General features: G+C 58.5%; 1 protein-coding gene across 3 annotated transcripts in view; it reads right to left on the reverse strand.

Moving 5' to 3' along the window:
* Nucleotides 1–21,527, reverse strand: part of VAV2 (vav guanine nucleotide exchange factor 2) — a 176,850-nt gene that overhangs the window by 33,377 nt on the left and 121,946 nt on the right. For all 3 annotated transcript variants that reach the window (XM_060153935.1, XM_060153933.1, XM_060153934.1), the window contains exons 5-8: nt 9,491–9,593; nt 6,621–6,719; nt 4,495–4,563; nt 3,413–3,513 (exon numbers count right to left, since the gene is read on the reverse strand). In XM_060153935.1, the coding sequence (XP_060009918.1) occupies nt 3,413–3,513; nt 4,495–4,563; nt 6,621–6,719; nt 9,491–9,593 (372 nt within the window). The remainder of the gene's footprint in view (nt 1–3,412; nt 3,514–4,494; nt 4,564–6,620; nt 6,720–9,490; nt 9,594–21,527) is intronic.

The raw sequence follows: 21,527 nt of genomic DNA on the forward strand, positions 1-21,527 counted from the left end.
CAGAACCTGTAACTGCTCCTTGGAGAACCTCCCCTTCGCCCCCTCGGTCCCGCTCCTCCGGCCTCTGCCGGTTCCCCAAACAGTCAGAGCTCCTGGCTCTCCCGCAGCTTCTACTCCCCACGCGGCTTCAGGGCTGATCCCCTCTCCCCCAGGTCCTCAGGGGGCCCCAGCCTGTGCTCATCCCCCTCCCTTCCCTGTGCTCTCAGGCACCATCACAGCCCACGGTAAGTCTCTTGTCTGTGCACTCGTTTCCCAGGGAGCGCTGAGCCTGCTTCGCTCACCACGATGTCCGTGGCCCAGAGCTCTGCAGCCGCACACAGCAGGCGCTCCATACGTGCTTGCAGAACCGGTGAGCCGGCGACCATCAGGGCCTTCGGGGCTGACTCGGAAATAAGAAGGGACATGCCAGAAACGGGGGGCGCGGGGATGAACAGTGATTTGGCAAATGAGGTCTGGGCCCCCCGACGCCTCGCTGGCGGGTGACCATCTGCAGAGCTCCCGGGCCAGGACGCATTGTGCCCACTGCGATTCTCCAAGGCGGAAACGCCCGTCATTCCCAGAGGAAAGGAGGCCTGGGGGCAGGCCAGCCCGAGGTTGTGTGTAGAGGATGGTGCGAGGTCTTATTCACAGGCAAACTGGACCCCGGGGACAGGCCAGGCAGCAGAGCCCTTGCGCTGGGGACGTGGAGGGGCCCAGGAGAGGACAGGTCATCCATCTGTACCTCAGCCACGCGGCCTAGAGCTGGGTTACTGGGCCTCAGTGCCCGTCCGACCCCAGCCAAGGCGCAGCACTAACGAGGTGCTGAGAAGTGTCTGCCGTGCCCGTCACCTGGGCGAGGGTTACTGGGCCTCAGTGCCCGTCCGACCCCAGCCAAGGCGCAGCACTAACGAGGTGCTGAGAAGTGTCTGCCGTGCCCGCCACCTGGGCGAGGGTCAGGTCTGACAGTCAGCTCAAGTCCAGCAGCGGGGCACCATGGGCCCACCTAGCATGGTGGCTTGCAGCCAGGTGAGAGGAAAACCTTGTTGGGGGCAGAGGGCGGGTTAGGGAGACGGCCTGACCCCCAGACCTGATCCGCACCCCCTTGCCCGGGCCGGCCAGCATGCCCACACCTGCTGGTGCCTGGAGAAACCTCGTCTGCTCTCCTCTGGCTGCGTCTGCCACCTGTACATGGGCACTGCCTGCTCCCTCATGGCTCCCGGGAGCCCCCCGACTCGTGGCCCCTCAGAAAGCAGGCTTGAGGACCCTTGCCCGTTCAGGAGGCCACGGCTCCTTGCCTGGAGCTACAGGGCACCTGGGGGAGGCACGTTCAGGCAATCCTAGCTGAAGGCGCCTGGGAATGCAGCTGCCTGTGCAGAGAGAGTTGTGAGCGGAGCTCAGAGTTACCTGATGGGCGATGCAGGGGACCCTCCTGCAGATGAGGGTGACATGGACCCAGGGTCCCCACTGGTCCCTGTGGTGCCTTCTACAGCTCCCAGGATCCCTCATCAGACCCCAGGAATCGGTATTTTTTTTTTTTTTTGCTGTGTTGGGTCTTTATTGCTGCACGCGGGCTTTCTCTAGTTGCGGTGAGTGGGGACAACTCTTCGTGCGGTGCACAGGCTTCTCATTGCGGTGGCTTCTCTTGTCGCGGAGCACGGGCTCTAGGTGCACGGGCTTCAGTAGTTGTGGCACGTGGGCTCAGGAGTTGTGGCACACAGGCTCCAGAGCGCAGGCTCAGTAGTTGTGGCGCACGGGCTTAGTTGCTCCGCGGCATGTGGGATCTAGTTCCCAGACCAGGGCTTGAACCCGTGTCCCCTGCATTGGCAGGCGGATTCTTAACCACCGCACCACCAGGGAAGCCCCAGGAATTGGTACTTTTAACAAGCTCCCAGGCAGAGGCACCACGAAGACAGAACCTTCAGGCTCCTTGTCCAAAGATTCTACGAGGGACAGAACGCCAGGCACCATCTGCTGATGCATATCTTGAGATTTCAGTGGCTAAAAGCCACCATCTCCCAGGACCCTGCGATGCTGGCATCCCGCGAGCCCTCCACGTCATCCGGCTTCATCCTCGTCAGCATCCCGTCTTGAAGCACCAGTTGCCAAGGCGCAAGGGGAAGAAGCAGGGGCCCGGGCTCTCCGCTGGGACGGCAGAGCCATCCTGACAGCTGCCCCCTCACACCTAGCTGGAAGCTTTCAGAATCCCAACGCCCCCGCCAGGCTCCAGCAGGACATTCTAGAGAACAGAAGGCTGCCTCCGGACCCCCTCCATCAACTGGGGTGACCAACAGAGGCGCTTAAAGCCAGCAAGCAAACAGATTCACAGGGGCCACGTAAGAGCGGTATAATTTTTTTTTAAAAAAGGCCCCTGCGTTGATTCCTAATGAGCTGTCGCTCTCTCCCATTGACAGTCTTGATTCTGACCAGGGACCCCACTAACGGGCATGATTATCACAGGTGACTTTCTGGCGGGGGGGAGGCCGGCGCCCTCTCTGCGTCTAGACTCAGCCTAACCACCTGGGAGGGGCCTGGAGGAGAAGGGCCGCCTCGGATCCTGACAAGAGCATCTATACCCCCTCGGGCTGCACGGACACTTGCCCCGAAGCTGCGGAGACTCGCACAGGACCAGGGCACCACTGGAAGATCCAGGGCTCTGCGCTTCTCGGTCCCGGAACCACGTCTCCCCACGTTCAGGGCTGAAGCCAGTTTATGCCAAGACGGCCACGCAACCGTGTCCAGGGCTGCCGTCCGCACCCCCGCCCGGCTGCCCAGGTCCGGCCCCTACACCTGCCCGGTCACCGCAGCCTTCGCTGGGTGTGGACCAGCGTGTCGGCAGCGCAGGCCTGGCCTCTGCTCACCCTCAGAGCACCAAGTGGCACAGACGCCATCGTGGCCCCTGACCGACAGATAAAGAAGTCGGGCTGTGGTGTCGTGTAGAATCAGCGGCATGGCCCCAGCCCTGGGGACCCAGAGCCTGGGCTCTCAGCCATGGCTCCCTGCAGCCCCTGACGCCCCTCACTCAGGCTGGCATGGGCGGGGGGGAGTGAAGTTGCAGAGGCAGGTGCCACAGGTCACCTCCCCCCAGGCACAGAACTCAGGGGCAGACTCTCCCGGTGCCCGATTCCCGTGGGGTCTGCAGCACGGCAGGGGCGTCGTGATGGCACGAGTGTCCTTCAGCTACCACGACCCCCAAGAATAGAGGCAGAGGGGGCGGCTGGAGCCCCCGAGAGGCCCCTCCCATGCAGGCTGTGACGGCAGGGAGGGCAGGCAGTTTTCTCAGTTTGCAAGTGAGGACAGGGTGAGCGTGGGAGCACCGACGCCCGCTTCAGCACCACGCAGCGGTAACCTGGGTAAACTCACCCACCAGCTCTGCCCCGTCCCCACGATGGAAGCGGAGCGGCGCCCGGACGCCCCAGAGGCCCCGGCCACTCACCTTTCCTTGAAGTCCAGGAAGACCTTGGCCAGCGAGCTGCCCCCCGCCATCATGGACACGTCGATGGCCCTCAGGAAGCTGTGATGCACCTTAATTAGGTCCTGGGACAAAAAGCAACCACGCGTGAGCAGGCAAAGCAGGCTGGGGGGCACGCGGGCTCCGTGATCCCGCTCCTTCCGGGCTGCCGTTCCGATGGAGGGACGCCCACGTGAGCGGCCGGGCGCCGGGCGTACTTCCGCACGTACACACCGGCTGCCGTTCACTAGAAGGTGCCACAGCCGTCCAGACACACGGTGCCCGGCCCCAGCCGGCATCCTGGGGACCCGCCCGCCGTACGCGGGAGTGCAGGGGCGCAGGCGCCCTGACGGGTGAAGTCTCTCCGCTGTGGAAGCGGGGCCGGGGGGAGTGTGTCCGCACTCCAGAGCAGGGGGGTGGCTGGCAGGCAGCACCGTCCCCCGTCCAGGTCCCCAGTCCTTCTGTGACCACGTGTGCCACTGCTCACGGCAGGATGAGCTCTGGGCCGGGGGGCGCAGGGGCCGCGAAGCTCCGGGTCTGCGTCAGCCTCACCCAGGAGGTGCCCAGCGCCCACCCCTCAAGCCGTCGGCACCCCAAGGAAGAGTAGGGCCAGTGCTCCCCGACGAAGCCCACCCACACGCCGCTTCTGGGCCCGGCTCTGCCGACCACATCGAGGTGAGCCCCCCCACGCGGGATGGCCCTCCGGTGTCCGTGTTCAGACACCGCAGAGCAGGGAGGGCGCTCTGTTTGCTCAGAGAGGGGGAGGGGACACACTTCCCTCCACTGACGACAAAACCTGGTGCTTCCTCCAGGGCGTGTGCGTCCCGGGCACACCCGCCAGCACAGTCTTGGGCAGGGAAGCTCCCAGAAACTGTCCTCTGTCTGCTAAAACCAAAGTCCCCGAGAAATGGGGGCCTGCTCACCGCCCCCCATCCGTCAGCCACGAAAACACCCTTTAGCCAGGATCAACCATCAAGCCCTGGGGACGGTCACGTGGGAGCCCGCCTGACTTCCGAGCAGGTTAGGACCTCCAGCCCACACACGGTGAGCCGGGGTGGGGCCCTCACCTCCAGGTTGATGAAGATGGCCGCCATGTCCGCCGGGCTCAGCACGAGCCTCAGAGGGGTCACGTAGTTCTGGAAGAGAGAAGCCCGTCACCGCCTGAAGGACGCCCGTCACCGTCGAGGCCACAGTCGCCGGTCGGAGGGGCTCTAACGGCCTCAGAGAAAAACAGGCGACTGCAGGCAGCGCCCCCGTTCCCCCATCAAGGGTCCTGCGGGGCGGCTGCTCACCAGCACACGGGGGTGCTCCACGCTTACCGGAGAGGGGGTACCTGCGCGGGAAGTGTGGGACCGGGTGGGGGTCAGGCCTGAGGACCCGCCAGGTGGGCAAAGCTTCACAGAGGGCCCCTTGCACGTGGCGCTGGACTTCCACCCTAAGGCCAGCCAGGGTGGGCTCTGCTGTTTGAGATATTTGAGCAAGTGGGGTCCTCCCGGGAGGCGAGAGGCGTCACCCAAGGGAGAGCCTGAGGACCGAGAAATGCCATGATTCCCACCCGACACCCATTCCTGAGCCTACACCCGTGAGTGTACCCCCAAACCCGTCATCAAGGGGCCCGCTCCGGCCCCGCAAGCGCCACAGTGGCAGGGGTGCTTCTGCCCCCGGCCTCCCGGAGGCCCCCGCAGGGAACGACCAGCCACCCTCCCCTCTCCCTGCCCCTTCTCCCACAGGGTCCTGGTCCCCTGGCCCTCTCCTTGGCCGCTGTGTGCAGCAAGAGAGACCTGTGCAAACGAACAAAGACTAGTGGCTGCTGGACGCACCCAAGCACTCCTCCCTGTGCCGTGCCGGCACCGGCCACTGTGTGACTCGGTTTCCTCACCTGACACGGGATGGCAACACGGTTAGGGGAGGACTGCAAACACGATCGTCCCCGAGAACACTCAGCACATGCACACCCTGGCTGGGCACGCCCCCAGCTCAAACCCCGACGTGCGCTGCGCCCGCAGACGGGCAGCACCCGCCCCCAAAGCCCACACTGCAGGGGTGGAGACGGGCCACAGTGGCCCGCCGGTTTTCTGCGACGGAACTCAGGCTACGTGAAGCCTGCAGGGCCCTGGAAGGAGCTGACCCGGGAGCTGGGACTCGAAGGAGTGGGCAGCTGGGACCATGTGTCTGCAGAAAAGCTGGTGGTCGGGGAGAAGCTAAAGGGCGGACACACAAGGGTTGAGTGGGGCGGGAGGAGGGGAAAGGTCAGAAGCCTGGGCCAGACCTGGGGCCAAGGGGCGTCTCACGACTCCCGGCTGGAGGTTCCACAGCGCCCTGAACAGTGGGGACCTTCTCAGGCCACCCCATTATGGCTACACTTGGCCCTACTCTGCAGCGAAAGACCGGCCAGGAAGGGTCCGTCTCAAAAACCGTGTTGGTTCTTTCACGCCAGCGTGCACTGGCAGCTGGCAATGAGGATGCCCAAGTGACAGGGAAACGGCACTGCGCCAGTGACCACAGGAGGCCAGGGCGGATGGCGGGAGAAGGCCCGCCCGTGGTTCTCCAGGAGCTGGGCAGGCCGGCAGGGAGACAGCGCTGACCGGCCATTCAGGGGAGCACACAGGCCGCCACAGGAGCTCCAGAGGCTCACGTCGCTGGGCCCAACTGCGTCCCAGGTGCAGGATGCCCACAGTGGGTGGTACTGCTGTTATCGCAGCTCACGGGGTGGGGGGAGGCTGAGTGCAGACAGCACCCCAGGGAGGAGGGACACATCAAGAGCTCACTCAGCGCCTGGCCTGGGGGAGAGTGTATACAGAAGGCGTCTAGCTCTGGGTGAGGATAAAAGCGTAAAGAGCCTAGCTCGGTGCATTCCGGAGCGGAAGCCATAACGACGCCCCGTCTAGGCTGGAAGGAGCCTGTGAAGCAAGCTCAGGAACAGTCCAGGGTCCGAGCTGAGGCCAAAGGGTGGAGGTGGGGCCAGGGCCAAGGGTGGCAGCTGACGAGGAAGCTGGCCTGAGTGGAGCCCACAGCTTGTGTGGGGGCAGAGGGCAGAGGGCAGAGGAAAGGTGAGGGCGACCTCCTTTTTGGAGGATGCAAAACCGAGAGGGCCCCTGAGCCCCGCCTCCGTCACCGCTGCCCGGAGTCCCTGCCCGGTGACAGCGGCTCCCAGGAGGCAGGGGTCCCGGGTGGACCCGGCGGCCACGCCCACCTTCTCGATGTCCTCCAGGGTCCGGTAGTACTTGGCTTCCGTCTCCTGGATCTCCAGCAGGCAGCAGCTTCTCTTGTCGTCCTCCGTCATGCCCATTTTCTAGAGGGGGAACAGGAGGTCAGCCAGGATCCCGCCAGGCCCTCCACCTGCCGCCCGCCCGGGCTCGGCCGTGGGGTCACTGAGCGCGAAGGGGGCCGCGTGGGAGACAAAAGGCCCTTCCCCTCCTTTCTGCAGACGGGCAGGCTGAGGCACGGGGGAGGGGATGTGGTGTGACCCTGAGAACTGACGACAGCGCAGAGATGGGACAGAGGCTTCCGAATCTGTCTCCACCAGACTGGTCGCCCCCTCCAGCAGACACAGCGGGCGTCACATGCGTAAAGCGCCGGCTACGTGCACAGAGAGGGTCTGACCAGCTCCCTGAGGACACGTGTCCACCCGCTGACCCACCCTCCCAGCTTCAGCCTGCTACCGCCTCAGAGGAAGAAGCCAATTCCCCACAGGGCTGGACCTTCCAAATGTCCACTGCCTCGGACCAGGTTCCGAGCTAACAGCCCGTCGGCAGGGGTCACTGAGGACACGCCTCTGAGGCGGGGCCTGCCCACCTCTGGGGTGGGACTGACCAAGAGACGGTGGCCACAGGGGCCGGGGAAGAGGCAGCAGGTGGGCTGACTGTCGGAGGTTCTGTGGATGGTCCAGACACTCTCCTTAAGTCCTTTCAGTCCAAGCAAGCAAAGCTCCGGGGAAACAGTGCTGGGACGTGGGACGCGCCGTCTGGACTCATACCTGCCCTGACGTCATCCTCCCCCTCCTCCAGGAAATGCCCCAGGGCCCCGCGTGGGTTTGCCGGGGCCACAGTTCTCCAAAGTAACCTGCCAGGCGGGCACGTCACCCAGGCCCCCCAGGCCCCTTCCCAAAGCCCGAAGCCCCGCTCAGCCTGGGAATTCAGTGTTGAGGGTCCACAGTTCCCCTAAAACTGTGTGTAAGAATGTGGTGCCCAACAGCGTCTCCCTGGGGACAGGGTCCCGAGTTCCTCCCGGAAGTCAGAGGAAGATGGTGCTGGCAGAACTGGCCCCGGGCCTCCCCTCCACCTGCCACTTACCTGCATGTATCTAATCTGAAAGCGTGGAGAGACAAATAGGGCAAAGAACCAGTTAGCGGTGCTTATGCTTACTCAAGCCGAGCTCGGGGAACTCAGGGAGCTCACCCCCATTAGCCAACGGCCCCAGAGGGCACATCACACCTCCGCCCGCCCGCATGGCAGCCTGGCGGGGCGGCGGGGACAGCACCAGGACCGAGCACATGGCAGCTTGCCCACGGCCGGGCTCTGAGAGTGGCACCTGCCATCTCCTGGCTGTAGCTTCCTTTAGAAACATCACTATTCCCAATACTTTCCACTTAGACCGTCCAGATAGCTCCAGACATGACAGGAGAGGAAATAAAACCAGCTGTTGTATCTCAGAGGACCTGGCGGGTGGCAGGAGATGGACAGGACAGCTCGTGAGCCCAGCGCCGAGACTTGGGGCGCTACGCATCGCTGGGCAGGTGGGACGCTGGTTTGTCCCCAGGACACAGGCGGGCATCTCCCCCAGCCCCGCAGGTCCTGCAAACGCCCCGGGTCCTGTCATGTGCTTTCAGCACCAGGGACAGCAGCGGCCTCCGGGGAGCACCCACTCCAGGGCTTCTGCAAGCCAGGTGCAGACGGGGTCTCGTGGGAGCTTGTACAGCCAGGGGGCAGGGGATCCCCCCAAACACACAGGCCACTACACCCACATGCCTTCGCCTAACCCAAGGACACCCAGCTTCCAAAGGGCCTGGGGAGTCAGGCGGCGCCCATCTCACTCAGCCTGCTGGCGATGCGGGAGGCCAGCCAGCCTCTCAGGCCGGGGCAGCCAAGCAGAGCCCTCCGGCCCCCTGAGCCCACTTCCAGGAAGGTCCAGGAGCAGAGCTGCCTACCATAAGGCTGCCCGGGGCGGGGGCAGACCTGGGCTCACAGACCCACAGCTGACTCTCCAGAGTGAGATTCCTGGTAATTGTGGGGAGCGAAACCCACCTTCAGACCCTTGAGGGGCAAAATGAGAAACCCGTTCCTAGAAGCAGCATCTGGGGCTGTGAGCCACTGCCCGGCATCTTGGCACGTCTCCCGTCAGAGAGCGGGAAGGGCCTCTCTGAGAGGCCTCGTGGGGAGCTGTGTCCTACCCTTTTGTTTCTCCACCACCAGCTGGTGGCCCCCACACTGAGGGAAAAGACTGAAACCCGCTTTCAGAGAAATTTCCCCCATTTCTCTGGTGAGGGCAGATGGCATCAAAAGCCGCCACAGTGGGCAACTGGCATCGCGACCGCCCCCAGGAGCCTGGGGGTGCGAAAGGGCTGTGGTCCACGCCACCAGAGCCCCGTCTCCCGTCCTGGCCTGGCAGGAACCCTCCCGCCCCAGTACAGCAGCTGTGGGCAGCACACGGAGCTGCAGCAAACAAACATCCGAGACGCGATTAGCCGACGCCCGTCGGAAATAAACATCCTCGCGCAGGAAAGACGCAGGGCTGGCTCAGGGCAGAGGGAGGCAGGCTGCCTGAGACCAGCACCGCGTCACTATCTAAGGCTCCCTGCGCAGGAAGGACTCGGGGTCCTGCACGCCCTCCGGAGAAGACTTCCGGAGCAACACGTCCAGGGAGGCGGGGTGGCAGCGGTGTCACAGCCCGGTCTCCCTAGAACATTTCATAGGAAAGAAGGGACCTGGCCGACCGGCGCAGGGGATGAACCCCATGGTGGCCAGGAAGGGCCGGGTGCAGCTCCGCCCCCCACGCCCGTGGCTCAGACGGTGGGGTCTGCGCAGAGGCTTTAACGGAGGGGCAGGGCGGGCAGCGGGGGCTCACCATGGGCTGCTGCACTTCCACCTTGATGATGTCCTCATAAATGTCGTCCCCTTCATCCTCGCACGGGACGCAGTCGTAGATGTCCTCCCCCACGTCATGCTCACTGCACAGGAGGGAAGCGGGGGAGAGGGGTGGGGGGCTGAAGCCACGTCCACGAGGGGGGCCCCCGGAGGGGAGAGGCAGTTGGGGCCACCATGAGGCCCTCCCTCTCGGCCTCAGTGTCCTGGTCCAAGGACAGGACACCTGCTTCCCGTGGTTTCTGGTAGTTTAACCCAGGCAGCCTGGGAGTGCCTTGTGCTCTGCCTGCCGCCCTTCTGGAAGGTCCCACCATGACAAAGCGCACCTACCCCAGCCCTTTAGTAAAAGCAGGGACACACGCTGGGGCCCGGGGGCGAGATGCTGCCTTAACGGGAATCTTTGCATAGCTGACGGACAGGCATGGCCAGTTCTGGGGACCAAATGCCCTCTCCCTGGGCCCACGCCTGGGACCTGGAGCCCCGAGAGCTCTGGGCTCAGCCCAAGGTCTCCCCAGTCCCAGCAGTCGAAGTGTGAAGGTCAAAGTGCAGAGCTCACAGGCACGTGGACGTTTTCCCCACCAGTCAGCAAGGGAGCAGAGCAGAGGGGCGAGGAGTTTGTGACGCGCCTTCCCAAAGGAGCAAGGAAGCTACCACTTAACTTGCGATTCAATAAACCTTTGTTTTCAGCTCATGATCTTGCCAACAAGTGATCCCCTCTGATCTGCAAGCCTCCAGTCAAGGGACACCTCCTCCAAGAGGCCTTCTGGGATCCCCCGCCCAGTCTGCCATCCGGGACTCTCCATCTGGAGCTCTTGTACCAAGGGCATCCCTCTCACTGCATCTCCAATTATTTTATAAGTGCCTGTGGATAAGCCCGTCTCTTCCCCAGACGAAACCCAACTTCTTCCTCCCTTCTGATCCCCACTCCGGATACAAAGTAGGTGCTCAGCAAATATTTCACTGAATGAGGCAACAGCAAGTGAGCCAACCCGACTTGTCCCTCACCTCCCACAGGCCCCCAGCCCCCAGGGGTCACTCTGGCCTGGGGATCAGGGACAGGAGTCACCCTGGGCCCAGGGCAGCCAGCTCTTCAGTCTGCCGTGGGGTCCGACCTCGGGGCAGGCTGTGCTCAGAGGCCAGCTCCCCCGGGAGGCCCACGCCAGCCCCGAGTGCCTCTCTGTGTGAGGACACATCTCACGGCCTGGCTCAAAGGAGGCCTGGCAAAGTTCTCTTCTGAAAGGCGTCAGCATTAGGTGGACCACTTCCCCTCCCCACCGCACAGAGTCCGGGGGCGGGGGGGAGGGAGGCGAGAGCAGAAACGATTACCCAGCGGCTCTTACGAGTGGGTTTCTGGCCCGTCCCAAACCTAGCTTTTGAATATTAGCTGTCATTCTAGAGGCTGGGGCGGGGGAGACAGAGCGCCCCAAACCTACTGGAGAGAATGTGTCGTATTCAAGGAAGGTCGCAGCAGCCAGTCTCCCCAGAGCCCTGGACACCTCCCCCGTGGGGCTGAGCTGCAATGGGACAGTGGGTAGACGCATCAGACTTCCCTCTGTGGGGGGCGATTCCAGGCATGGGGGTGAGCCAGTGTCTACCTCGATGAGACCCCCGCAGGCAGCTGATGAGCAAGGGCAGGAGAGGGAGCTGCTGCTTTGGGGGTACGTCACTTGCTGTTTTACCAACACCACCCCAGGAAGCAAAAGTTGGCCTGAGGACAAAGCCACATCACAGGGGGCTCGGCCAGCTAACGGACCCCCCCGTAACTGTGACGTCACCCATCCCCCGACGAGCCCGTCCACAGGCATGCCAACGCACGTGTGGGCACTTGGAACACATGTATGCTTTTCAACTTAACACACCCTTGGAGATGGAGAGCACTGAGGCCCTTTCACAGATTAGAAAACCACACACCGAGGCTCCACAGCGGCTACAGGGAGCTGCGGGGTGATCCCGGCCCCAGCTCGTCCTTTCTCCCCTCTCCCGCCCGCCCTCCACCGCGAGACGAGTGTCTGGATGTCGGCAGTGCCAAGAACTGGGGTGGGAATCAGCACCCAGATGGTGACGGGGCTCCCAGCTCCTGTCAGAACCAATGAGAAGGCGGAGAGGGGGTTCTGTCCCCCAAGGTGGGCCTTGGGAACGGTCACTCGTGTTGACACAAATCACCCCCGCCTCTCCAGAGGCTGCCCCCAAAGGAAACCGTTCCCGCAGCCCTGCCCACCAGATTGCTGGGGGTCCAGGCAGGTACCTGTAGGGTTCCTTCCGAAGGATGCCAGACACCCTGGATTTCTGTCGTGCAGCCAAGCGAGGCTGGTGACAAAGGCACTGTCGCGAATTCTGACAGCGTGGAACAGAGGGGAGACACGGAGGCCCCCGGGCTGCTCAGTGAGACACCTCAAAGGCAGATCAGCCCGCCCGTACCGTCCGAAGACAGTCATCAGCTTTGCTCTGATGGGCCGCTGGAAGGAAGTGGGCTGGATGGGGGGACCTTGACAGTCAAATATTCTACGAACCGATGAAATGAATAAAATGACTGAACGTCAGCCTGGAAAGGGTCCTCGAGACCATCAGGTGCAGGGACAGCAATCTGCCAGCCCAGGAGCCCCCTTTCTCATCCCACCTTTGGGGGAACGTCCTGACTGACCCCAGGACTCTATCCCATCCAGCTCAGAATGTTTTTCGGCAAAGACCCCCATGCAGCCCCCACCATCAGTCAACCGGAATCAGGGCTCGAGATGCAACGGAGCCCAAAGCTCTCTGTCGTGCGGATGGGGAAGCCGGGGTGCACGGGCGGGGAACTGGCCACGTGGTCTTCCGGAAGCCGCGTTCCTGCTCTGCTATCTCCTGGTCGGTGGACCGGTCAGAATGCTTTCATTGGCTGAGGACCTGATGGCGTGGGCACTGAGGGCTCTTCAGAGAAACAGAGCCGGCGATCTGTCGATCTTAGGGTGATGCAGGCGCCCGCCCCATTAGGACCCCAAGCAAGAGCTGTGCTTGACGGAGAGGACAGTGAAGGCTGGAGAGGTCAGAAGCTTCCCAGACAGGTGGGACTTGAAAGACGCTTGGACACCAGTGTCGACCGTGGGGTCCTATGGAAGGTGCCGAGGGGCAGAGTCCCTCCTCTGCCACCCTCTTCACTGGCACCATCCGCAGATCTGGGCATGCACCGACGTCTACACGCACCTATTGTGTCCACAGAGCACCTACTGCATTTCGAGCACGGGGCGGAATGCCGTCACATAGGCTTCTCATTTGGGGGATAGGATTTATGTAGATCGAGATGTACCCTGAGCTCCACCATTTTGACAAGGGGACGCCCCTGTGTAATTCACACCCCGTGACATCACAGAGCATCCTCTTCTCCCCTGAAAGTCCCTCTCCTCCCTGATCGACCCCTCCTCCTCCCCTAGTAACCCGCCTCTGACTGTTCCTCACCAGAGATTCCCTTCGTCTGTTCTAGAACGTCGCATCAACTGTGTCATCTGTTACATTCACGTCTGTGTCTGGCTTCCCCTCCTCAACATCATGCCCCCGAGATCCAGGCTGTTGCCTCCATCAGCAATTCATTCCTTTTTATTGCTGAGTCCTAATCCCACAATTTGACATCCATTCTCCTTTTGATGAACATTTGGGTTGCTTCCAAGTTCTGGTTATTGTAAATAAAAGCTGCTAGGAGCATTTGCCTTTTTCTTTTTTCTTTTTTTTTTTTTGTGGGCATGTGCTCTCATTTCCTTTGGAAATGAAATTCCATGAGGAGTGGAATTGTTGGATCAAAGGGGAGGTGTGTGTGTTTATCTTCATCAATAACTACCAAGCACTTTTCCAAAGTGGCTGCAGTGTTTACTCCACCACCAGCGGTGTACACGAGTTACAGTTGTTGCGGTTCTCTCCAGCTCTGGCGGGTTCCAGCCTTTTTAATTTTAGCCACTAGAGCAGGTATGTAGTGAGAATTGCGGTTTTATTTTGCATTCCTGCAAAGATCAATGATGTTCACATTTTTTCTGTGTACTTATGGACGTTTGTGTATCTTCCTATGAGAAAGGCTTGCTCAAGACTTTTGTCCATTTCTAAAAATTGGTTGCCTTATTCTTGTTGAATTCTAGCAGTTCTTTATTTACGATGGATACAAGTCTTTTGTCAGATATGTTTTTTGAACTTTTTTTTCTCAGTCTCTGGCATGGCTGCTCGTTTTCTTAATGGTGCCTTTTGATAAACATTCATTTTTCATTTTAATGAAGGTTAATTTATTGACTTTTTCTTCTATGGTGTCCTGACTCTATCCTGTGTTGCACCTACAAAATCTTTGTGCCTTGTGTAAGAAATCTCTGCTTTCTTCCAGGTTGCAAAGGACTTTCTCCTGTATCTTCTTCTAAGACCTATATGGTTTCAGTGTTTTTGTTTAGGTCTCTAATCCATCTCAAATGGATTTTTGTATATGGTGTGAGGTAGGGATCTAAGTTCATTTACTCATCCCCACGTGGATATCCAGATGTTTCAGAACAATTTGTTGAAAACTTTCTTTTCTCCATTGGGTTGCTTGGATCTCTTTGACAAAAACCAATTGACTATACATGTGTGGGTCTGTTCTAGAATGCTCTATTCTAGCCCATCAATACATTCAGCTATCTTTATGCCAATACCACTCTGTCTCGATTAATTTATTTTATAGAAAGTATAAAACTAAATAGAGAGTTTTATAGAAATCAGGCAGTGTAAATCCTCTAGCTTTGTTCTTTTATAGGACTGTTTAGACTATCCTAAAGTCCTTTGTATTTCCACATCAACTTTACAATCACCTTGTCAATTAAAAAGAAAAGTCTGTTGGAATTATAAGAGGAACTGTAGTGACTACACTTTAATCTGGGGGAAAACTGACATCTTAACAATATCATCTTCCAACCCACAAACACAGTACACACTTTCATTTATTTAGGTCTTTAGGTCTCAGCAACATTTTGTAGTTTTATCATAGAGGTTTTAGAATTTAGGAAGCTTGGGACTACTGTTTTTTTCAATTTTTTTTTTTCCTGCCTTATTCTCTCTTTCTTCTCCTTCTGGGATTCCAATTATACCTGTTAGACCACTTGATATTGTCCCACATGTCTGAGGCTCTGTTCATATTTTTCAACCTCCTTTCCTCTCTGTAATTAAGAGTGTATAACTTCCATCGAACTACTGAATATTTTCAAGTTCAATGACTCCTTCCTCCGCCATCTGCAGTCTTCTATTAAACTGATCCAGTGACCGTTCATTTATCATGCTTTTTGGTTCTAAAATTTCCATTTGGCCCTTTTCTATAGTTTCTTGTTTCTCTACTGAGGCTCCTCATCTGTTCATTGATTTGGTGCATGTCTTCCTCGAAGCCCATATTTATAAAAGCTGCTAACTGTGACTTCTAAGTCATCTCAAGGTTGGTTCCCCTCGATACTGTTTTTTTCTTGAGTATGATTCACTTGTTCCTGTGTCTTTGTAAACTTGATGATTTTTTTTCATTGGACGCTGGGCGTTATGAATGATTCATTACAGAGATTCAGATCCTACTATTTCTTCTGGAGAGTAATACTTGTTCTGACAGTTACCTCGGTTGGTTGTACTTAAACTTCACACTCTACCTTCCCTGCAGTGGGCAGCAGCTGAAATGGCTGCTAAATCCAGTTTCCAGCTGCGACACTTTTTGCTGGAAACCTTAGGGACTCTCCTGTGTGTGTGAGGTTTAGTGGTCAACCCAGGATTTAGGTGGATTCTATGAGCAGATGTGAGCCTGTGGGTCCCTCCCTGCCAGCATTCCCTGCCTAACTTTCTGCCTGTTCTGCCACCCCCAATTCCTTTCCTCTGGCGCCTCAAGCCAGTGGATTGGGGATGCCCTCACACAAAAAGACTACAAGCGCTCGATCCCATCCACAGTGAGCAGCTCTTGAAGAAACAGTGGGTTCCTCCGGGTAACAGTAAGATGATACCGTCCCCCCCTCCCCCCCCGTACTCACAGAAGGAACAGGACTGAGACACCAGCAATACAGCCCCAACACACGTCCACCACCATGATCTCAGCTGCTCTTCTATCTCAAAATCAATAAAGACAAGAAGAGCCATTCACGCAGGATCAATTTTCACCACATTCACCTCTTCTAACTGACACAGGGCACTGAGGTTAAAAATAGGCAGAGCCAGAAACACCAGAGAGAGAGAGAGCTGTGCTCTGGCATCTGAACTTGGGACAGAAGAATCTCAAAAATGCAGACCCAATCACTGCTCTCCATTCTGCAAAATGTCTGTTATCCAGAGCCTGTTGAAAACTTGTGGGGGAGGGAAGGGTACATCGGGAGTTTGGGATAAACAGATACACACTACTATATATAAAATAGATAACCAACTAGGACCTACTGTATGGCACAGGGAACGATACTCAATCTTGTAATAACCTATAAGGGAAAAGAATCTGAAAGACAGATATAGATGTATGTATAACTGAATCACTCTGCTATACACCTGAAAGTAACACAACATTGTCAACCAACTATACTTCAATTAAAAAAACAAAACAAAACACCTTGAGTACTGAATGGTCAGCTTCCTGCCTGTAATGTCCTAACTTTACCGCTGTCTGCAGGGCCTCATTACAGAGCCATGAGGGCACTCATAATCCTACTGTCCACATTTACGATTCTTTTTAATTGTGAAAATACTCCCCAACCATTATTTAATTCAGGTCAGTGAACACTAAGAAATACAGGCTCATGTATATTACACAAAATTATAAAACAGGAGCATTAAAATTTCATCTTGTGCATGTTCCCCATCATGGGAGAAGGGGAAATAAAAGAAAAAGCAGGGCTTCCCTGGTGGCGCAGTGGTTGAGAGTCCGCCTGCCGATGCAGGGGACAAGGGTTCATGCCCCGGTCCGGGAAGATCCCACATGCCGCGGAGCGGCTGGGCCCGTGAGCCATGGCCGCTGAGCCTGTGCGTCCGGAGCCTGTGCTCCGCAACGGGAGAGGCCGCAACAGTGAGAGGCCCGCGTACTGCAAAAAAAAAAAAAAAAAAAAAAAAAAGAAAAAGCAAAGAAGTGGGGTTTTTAAAAAAATGAGAACAAAGTCATAAAAGTAAAGTTACACATATTTGTTCAACTCAGCAATTAAGATGAAAAGACCATCAGATTTGATTGGCTTCATCGATACTTACCCTAAGACCAATTCTGTGCCGGTAGGTAACTTGTGGAATCTGGGGGGACACAGAGATGACAGAGGCACCAACGGACTCTGTCCCGTGGACCTCACAGTCCAGATGGGGAGACAGACAGGGCAGCAGTTACGGCTGAGACGCAGACCCTTCTAAACTGGGGGAGTGTCATTTGTGTGGGGTGACAGGCTCTGGTTCCCAGCAGCTCTGTCCCTTTGGCGAACATCACATGGAAGTTCCACTGTTACCCAAACTCTTCGCTAAGGCATCGCCTCCAAGTGTGGGTCTCCTGAACAGGGCAGGGGATACACTCCAGGTCTCAGCATCTGCTAAAGCTGGTGCGTTAACGCTGTGACCAGCTGTGCCCAGTGCATCTGACGGCCGTGGCCCTTGAATGGAGGAAAAGGAAATGACAGGTGTGGGCTCTGGAGTGGGGGAGGGGTGCAAAATGAGGTCCCCCGAGCGTCTGAAGTGTCCTGGAGTGCAGGGCGGTGACATGGAGGTAGATCCCATGGGGTACGGATCCCGGTCTGTTTCCTCCCTGCAACACGAGCTTGATGACCACCCAGCTCTGCCCTGGCCCTCAGAACCGGAGCCAGCCCCCAGCAGCCCCTGCACACCATCCCACGGCAGAGAGGCAAGGAGTCTGGACCCCCATCTGGGCCTGGTGCACTCACCCCAACCCCCAGCCCAACCTCCCACAGTCATTGAAAAGGACCCCAAGGCCCTGAAAAAACCCGGAAGAGCCTCTGAGTCACCCCAGCGGGAGTCCATCACGGCAGGTGGTCTCGGCTACACCCCGGTTCTTTTCCCATCATCACTCGGACCAACAGAGCCTTGCCTTGGGGTTTCAAGTTATCAGAGGCTGGGTTTCATGGAGAAACTGCACGTCCCCGCCGTGCCGGAGCCATCCGTGTACGTAACCGCGCTCGGTCAATGCTGGACCGCAGGGCTGGTGGGCCTCCTTCTCCTTCAGCTCAGGCCGGGGGCTCTCGGGGTGGGAACCTGACTCTCCCAAAAGTGACCCCCGTCGGGGGAAGCAGTCAGGCGAGTCTGAGATGGATCCTCAGCCCTGCCAGTGTCTGGCTCTGCAACTCTGGGCAGGAGAACCTAAGCCTCGGTCTCCCTATCTGCAAACTGAGAATAAGGCCAACCCCCCGGTAGGGTCATTGGAAGGACCAGCCTCAAAGGAGATGACCAGCAGAGGCCCAGCATACAGTAGGTGCTCAATAAGTGACCGTGGCCCACCAGCCCGTGGGTGAGAGGGGAGGGTCAATGAGACGATACTTAGCTCAGGGGTCCATGCTCCATCAACAGACACCGGCAGCATTAAATACCTCGGATGTTCTGACACGCATCAGACTAGACAGCTGGGAGCCGGGTGTCAGCACTGATGTGTCCTTGGTAGGTTTCAGAGATCGCCCTTCTCTGTCCATTTGTCCAGGAGAGAGCGGAGGACGATGTGCGCGGGGGAGTCCGGGACCACGGTGGGGACGTGCATGCCTGCTCACAGATGAGCCTCCCGGCCAAGCCCACGCCACCGCGAGACCTCAGCTCTCCCTTCAGCTGGACGCCACGTGGATGCCACGGCCTCCCCAGCCCCAAGCCCACGTTCCGGGACAGAGACCTCCCTGCCGGCCTCCTCTCCCCTCACCCTTTCACTCCCGCTGCTTTCCGGCAGCAGCTGAGCTGACAGATGCTAAATCCCCCAAATTATTCTGGTCCTGACAATGGCCTGAGATCCTCCAGGAGGGCCCGAGCGCGGCCTGCTGCCCTCCGGAGACGGCAGAAAGCTCGCCTCCCGCCAAGACCCCACGGCCCGCCCCCCGCCCCAGAAGCCTCGCTGGCCTGTCCCAATTCTGGTACAGAAAGTCAGCTGCTCAGAAGAGCCCCCCGCCGCCTATGGAAAATCAAAGAAAAGCCCACAAACTCTCCACTTTCTGCCTCTGGCGAGCCTCTGTGTTTATGACGGACATAAAATATCGCTACTGACAGATGCGATACGCACTCTGGCCCCAGGCTGTCTGATGCTGGGAAGCAGGATCCCAAATCGCCGTTAAACTGTTACTAGGAAACCAAACCTGACATCTCCCGACCTCCGTCCACACCATGCAGTGCGGGCGGCAGGGAGAGGGGGCTTCAGAGGGCCCGGAGAAGCCAGCTGTCGGCTGGATGGGCTGCACGTGGGGACAGACAGACAGATAAGGCGCTGCTAACACTAGGGAGGTCGGCCTCACATGCCCTCAGTGGACCCTCCCCCCAACAGTCGAGAGAGGGGCTGCTCTCCCTACAGATGGGGAAAGCAGGATCCAGAGAGGGCAAGATGGTCCCCCAAGGTTGTAAAGCCATTTAGGGGCGCACCTGGAGAAAGAGGCGGCTACCAGATTCCCAGAGGGGGCCCGGCTCACCCGGCAGTGTGCTTCCGGCCATAACTCACCCTTTTCCAGGGACGCTTTCTAAGCAGAAGAGTCTTCCCACCGTGAGCCAGACTCGGTCACAAGGATGAGGCCCAGAGGACTGTCCTAGCCAAGCAGCAGCTGGCTCCTTTGTCATGTAAAGTGTGCTGTGCGACCTCAGGCCAATCACTTACCCACGCTGAGGCTTCATTTCCCCAACTACAAAATGGGGGCAGGGCCCCCCACCTTGCAGGTCCGGAAGGCTGAGATAACAGGGCAAAATTCAAGCACCGGGCCTGGCGCTCAGGGGGACTCACTGAACGGCACCTGGAACCACGCTTGGATCCTTAATATAAGAACAGCAGATGTCCAGGGCCTCCATGGTGTGTGGGGCCCAGCTCAGGTCACCTGCCTCTTCTGTGCTCTGTTCCCTCGAGGATGACCCTCGCGGGGAGCTTTCCTCTGGGGCGTGGGGGACAAATGCAGGAAGACGAGGACAGCACAGTGACGAAGATAATCCTGGTGGATGTTGTCATCTTCTGGGGAAGGGGCACCTCATTCAGCTTCTTGGAGGAGGTGACCTCCGGGCCGGGTTATGTAAGAGGAATAAGGGTTTGGCAACCAATACAGCAGATATTATGTACATGGAAGGGTTTTTTATCGTTAAATCCAACGTGTCATGCTTATTCATTTTTTAAAGGAATATTTCTTAAGTGCCACTGTGTGTCAAATCTGTGTTGAACACACGGGAAATAATGTAAGAAGGGCCTAGTCTATCCTCACGGGGTCCTGGAAGTCAGTATCAGGAGAGTGATTTGGAGAGGGCTTTATTAGACAGACTTTTGGCCACAGCCCAGCTGGTTCCCGCTTTCTTCTCGAAAACAGTAAAATGAATGCGTACATCCTTCCGCACTGGCCTCCCCACCCTACAGAGACTGTGCGAAATCTGACCCCAGAATCGCTGTGACAGCCTTGTCCTGAAAGGACCCGGGGTTAACTAGGTATTAAAAATAAAAATTCATGTTAAGTCTGTGTCGTACCTGCTGGCCTGCATAATTTAAATATTTAGCCAGGGCAGAGTGGCAACCGGGCATCTGCTCTGCATTCATTCAGAAGGGCCCCTGTGCTCTCTCTAGCACAGAGGATGAACAAGCTTCTTTCCTGAAGTGCTGCAGGTCAGGGTTTCAAGGTCAATGAAGCCCTGGGCCCCCACGGCAGCCAGGACCTTGCAAAAGTGCACAGGCCCAGGTACCAAGGGGCCGAGATGTCCCTGGAGGGCAGGGCAGGGAGCCTCAGAGCCGTGGGGCGCAGAGCCCAGGGCTGTCATTTGCACCGGCTGCCTCCGTAACCAGAAGAGGGGGGAGCTACGAGCCTGTTTACCGCTCAGGGTGAGGATGGGCTGCCCTCTGGCCAACCGACAGTCCTGCAGCCAGCTCTGGGAGGGCGGGGGAGCATCGGGCACCTTGTCTAGGCCACAGGGGCAGGAGAGCCACTGGGCTGCACACACACGGTGAATCTGGGGCCGGCACGGCTAGCCCTCAGGTCCTGAGTAACAGACACAGCTGAGACCCAGACTCTCCCAGGACCCCAGCCCAAAATTAGGCAGTGGCCGGCCTGGTGGGGGCGGGGACAGGTTTCCTAAGTCACGTTTTGGCAAATCCTATGCACCTTCCATCCCCTTCCAGCAACACCTCCTCTGGGAAGCCGTCCAGGTGTCCTGGCCTGTCGAGGTCTGATCCCAGTGGACACCGCCTGGATAGCTCCTGTGGGGCTTAGAAGAGCTGTAAGAATGAGAACTGCAGGGCCCAGGTCACCGCAGGGCCCTACCAGACAGCCCTGGGGTGGAGAGGGCGGTCAGGCAGGTGGCCTTCTGAGTCAGACCTGCTTCAAATCCCCTCTGCCCCTCAGCCACAGGGCTCAGTGTGGGGACAGACCCCCGTGTGCTCTGTGGACGCTGGATTCGTTCCCTCCATCTGGCCGGTCCCAAAGCCGGGCCGGGCCTCCCAGACTTCCCGGGAGGGTGGAGAGCCCCTCGACAGGGAGGCACAGAGCTGGCGCTCGCTAAGTGCACACTGTACAAATGAAGGCCTGAACGGCCAGAGGGGAGGCGGCTGGGCCGGTAGACTGGGTGGCCCTGTCCAGCAAGGACCACGGGAGAGCCGAGGCCTGCCCGTGCATGGCTGTCCCCACCTCAGCAGCCCGCAGCCAGGGCGCCCGGTCCGGGGAAGCAGGCTGCAGAGCAGGGGGGAGACCTCCGCGGCGCCCAGGGCTCAGGGGACCCTGCCCGTCCCTGTCCAGCCAGGCCCTCCACCAGCCTGAGGAGGGCGGCCACCGACACCGCCACTTTGGGGGGCTTTACCGTCAACCCCCTTTGGGCCACGGTGGGGTCCGTGTTCTACACGAAGCGGGCTTTCTGGTTTGTTTGTAATGGGGCTGTTTCTGTGTAGTCTGCTT

The sequence above is a fragment of the Lagenorhynchus albirostris genome, chromosome 7 (genome assembly GCF_949774975.1).
Source record: "Lagenorhynchus albirostris chromosome 7, mLagAlb1.1, whole genome shotgun sequence".
In the NCBI taxonomy this organism is placed as follows: domain Eukaryota; kingdom Metazoa; phylum Chordata; class Mammalia; order Artiodactyla; family Delphinidae; genus Lagenorhynchus; species Lagenorhynchus albirostris.